This window comes from Oxyura jamaicensis, chromosome 1, assembly GCF_011077185.1.
Source record: "Oxyura jamaicensis isolate SHBP4307 breed ruddy duck chromosome 1, BPBGC_Ojam_1.0, whole genome shotgun sequence".
Classification (NCBI taxonomy): Eukaryota; Metazoa; Chordata; class Aves; order Anseriformes; family Anatidae; genus Oxyura; species Oxyura jamaicensis.
Genome location: NC_048893.1, coordinates 80867942 through 80869751, shown reverse-complemented (window position 1 = coordinate 80869751; position 1810 = coordinate 80867942). Strand labels below are relative to the sequence as shown.

Sequence of the window (1810 nt, the reverse complement as noted above, 5' to 3'; positions counted from 1 at the left end):
CCGGCAGCACAGCTGTGGAAACACACCCGCAACACCACAACCCCTGCGCACTCCCGAGCCCACGCCCCCCCCCCCCCCACACTCTAATAATTTATATATAAAAATATATATATGAAGCTCTTAAAAAGGCAAAGAAATGAGCAAAAAAAAAACAAACAAAAAAACAAAACCAAAAGAAAAACCCTTCCGGAAACAGCCTCCGTTGTGTTCATTTATCGCAGCCGGGGGCCAGCAGTGCCCCCCCAGCCCCTCCCCCCCAGGGACCGCGGGTCCCCCGGTGCCACCAGCCCGCGCCTGCCCGCTGCTGGGGGCGGGGCCGTGTGAAGCCACGCCCCATCGCCCCGCTCCCGCCAATCGCGGAGCTCGCCTCAACACACCCGCCGCCGCTGCGCCAATCGGAAGCGCGGGATTTGCATACGGCCGGCGCTGCGCGGAGGGGCCTCGTTGCGCGGAGCTGCGGCCGCTGCGGTGGGGACCGAGCGGTGCCAGGCACGGGGGAGAGCACGGGGAGCAGCTTGGGGGACATCCCACAAGAAACTCTCTCTCACCGTGACCTGGCGGGGGGTGGGCCCGATGTGGGCAGGGCGCGGCGGCAGCCCCCGCGCAGTGATTTCAGCTCTTTTAGTATTTGTCCAGCAGGTTTCCCGCGCGCGGGAAGCCGCCCCTGGCGGTGCAATGACAGGGCGGGGCCGCGCATGCGCAAGGCGGCGTGGCGTTGAGGGGGACGGGCGGGCAAGATGGCGGCCTCCGCACAGGGCCCGGCCGCGCCGCTGAGCGCCGAGCAGGCCAAGGGTGAGGCGGGGGAGGGCTGCGACCGGCCCGGGTCCCGCGGCGGGGCCGGCGCTGAGGCGTGCGTGTGCCCGCAGTGGTGCTGGCCGAGGTGATCAAGGCGTTCGGGGCGCCCGAGAACGCGCAGCGCATGGACGAGGCCCGGGACAACGCGTGCAACGACATGGGCAAGATGCTGCAGTTCCTGCTGCCCGTGGCCACGCAGATCCAGCAGGACGTGATCAAAGCCTACGGCTTCAGCAGCGACGGCGAAGGTGGGTGCTGTGCTCCCCGCTGGGATCAGCCCTGCGCTGCGCCCGCTGCCCAGCCGCTCCCTTTGCAGGGGTCCTCAAGTTCGCCCGGCTGATCAAGTCCTACGAGTCGCAGGACCCGGAGATCGCCAGCATGTCCGGCAAGCTCAAGGCCATGTTCCTGCCACCCATGACGCTGCCCCCGCACGGCGCCGGCACCGGCGGAGTGGCCACCTCGTGAAACCCAGAGCTCCGCCGGCCCTGGTGGTCTGCGGCGCTCCGAGCGGAGCCGTCTTCGCGTGGCCGGGGGCTGCCTGCGCTGCTGGCCCGTCAGCCCTGAGACATGGAGAGGTTGAACGAGGGAGGTGTTGATCCAAAAGCAATTGGGTTTGTTGTGTGTGTGCGTTGGTCTGTTTGTGAATAAAGAACGTCTTGAAAACGTCCTTAGTGATTTATGATCAGACATGAGCTGATCCTCGGGTACAAATCCTTCTCCCTGATGCAGGGGAGTTAGAGTGATGCCCACTTCACATCTGATGTTTCATCTGATGAAAGCTGAGGTACCATCACAAGGGGCTGGTGTGTACCAAGCTATGCAAATGTAACTGCTACTGCAATCCTCAGCATGAAAGCACAAGGCTTGGTGTCTAAGTGACTGACTTTTTTAACATCGTTTAAGAGATGCTAAGCCTCATCTAGAATCAGAATATCCTGAGTTGGAAGGGACCCACAAGGATCACTGAGTCCAACACAGAGGACCACCCAAAAATCAAACCATGTGTTGTCCAAGC

General features: G+C 62.5%; 1 protein-coding gene and 1 non-coding gene across 3 annotated transcripts; both read left to right on the top strand.

The window, feature by feature from the left end:
* The first annotated feature begins 604 nt into the window (after positions 1-604).
* On the top strand, positions 605-663 carry LOC118160989. Its single transcript, XR_004747802.1, has one exon. It is a non-coding gene; the product is annotated as a U7 small nuclear RNA (small nuclear RNA).
* C1H12orf57 (chromosome 1 C12orf57 homolog) lies at positions 619-1462 on the top strand. 2 transcript variants are annotated; one of them, XM_035313902.1, is made up of 3 exons: positions 619-727; positions 865-1043; positions 1112-1462. In XM_035313902.1, exons 2-3 carry the CDS (start codon positions 920-922, stop codon positions 1258-1260), a joined length of 273 nt encoding a protein of 90 aa, XP_035169793.1. In that variant the 5' UTR covers positions 619-727; positions 865-919; the 3' UTR covers positions 1261-1462. The 2 variants fall into 2 exon arrangements, with proteins under 2 accessions (XP_035169793.1, XP_035169786.1); XM_035313895.1 differs by having other exon boundaries at positions 630-792; positions 867-1043.
* The last annotated feature ends 348 nt before the right edge of the window (positions 1463-1810 follow it).

Coding starts and splice junctions, on each gene's coding strand:
- C1H12orf57 (XM_035313895.1), top strand. CDS start 738: ATGGCGGCCTCCGCACAGGGCCCGGCCGCGCCGCTGAGCGCCGAGCAG. Junction 793..866: donor GAGCGCCGAGCAGGCCAAGG/GTGAGGCGGGGG, acceptor GTGTGCCCGCAG/TGGTGCTGGCCGAGGTGATC. Junction 1,044..1,111: donor CTTCAGCAGCGACGGCGAAG/GTGGGTGCTGTG, acceptor CTCCCTTTGCAG/GGGTCCTCAAGTTCGCCCGG.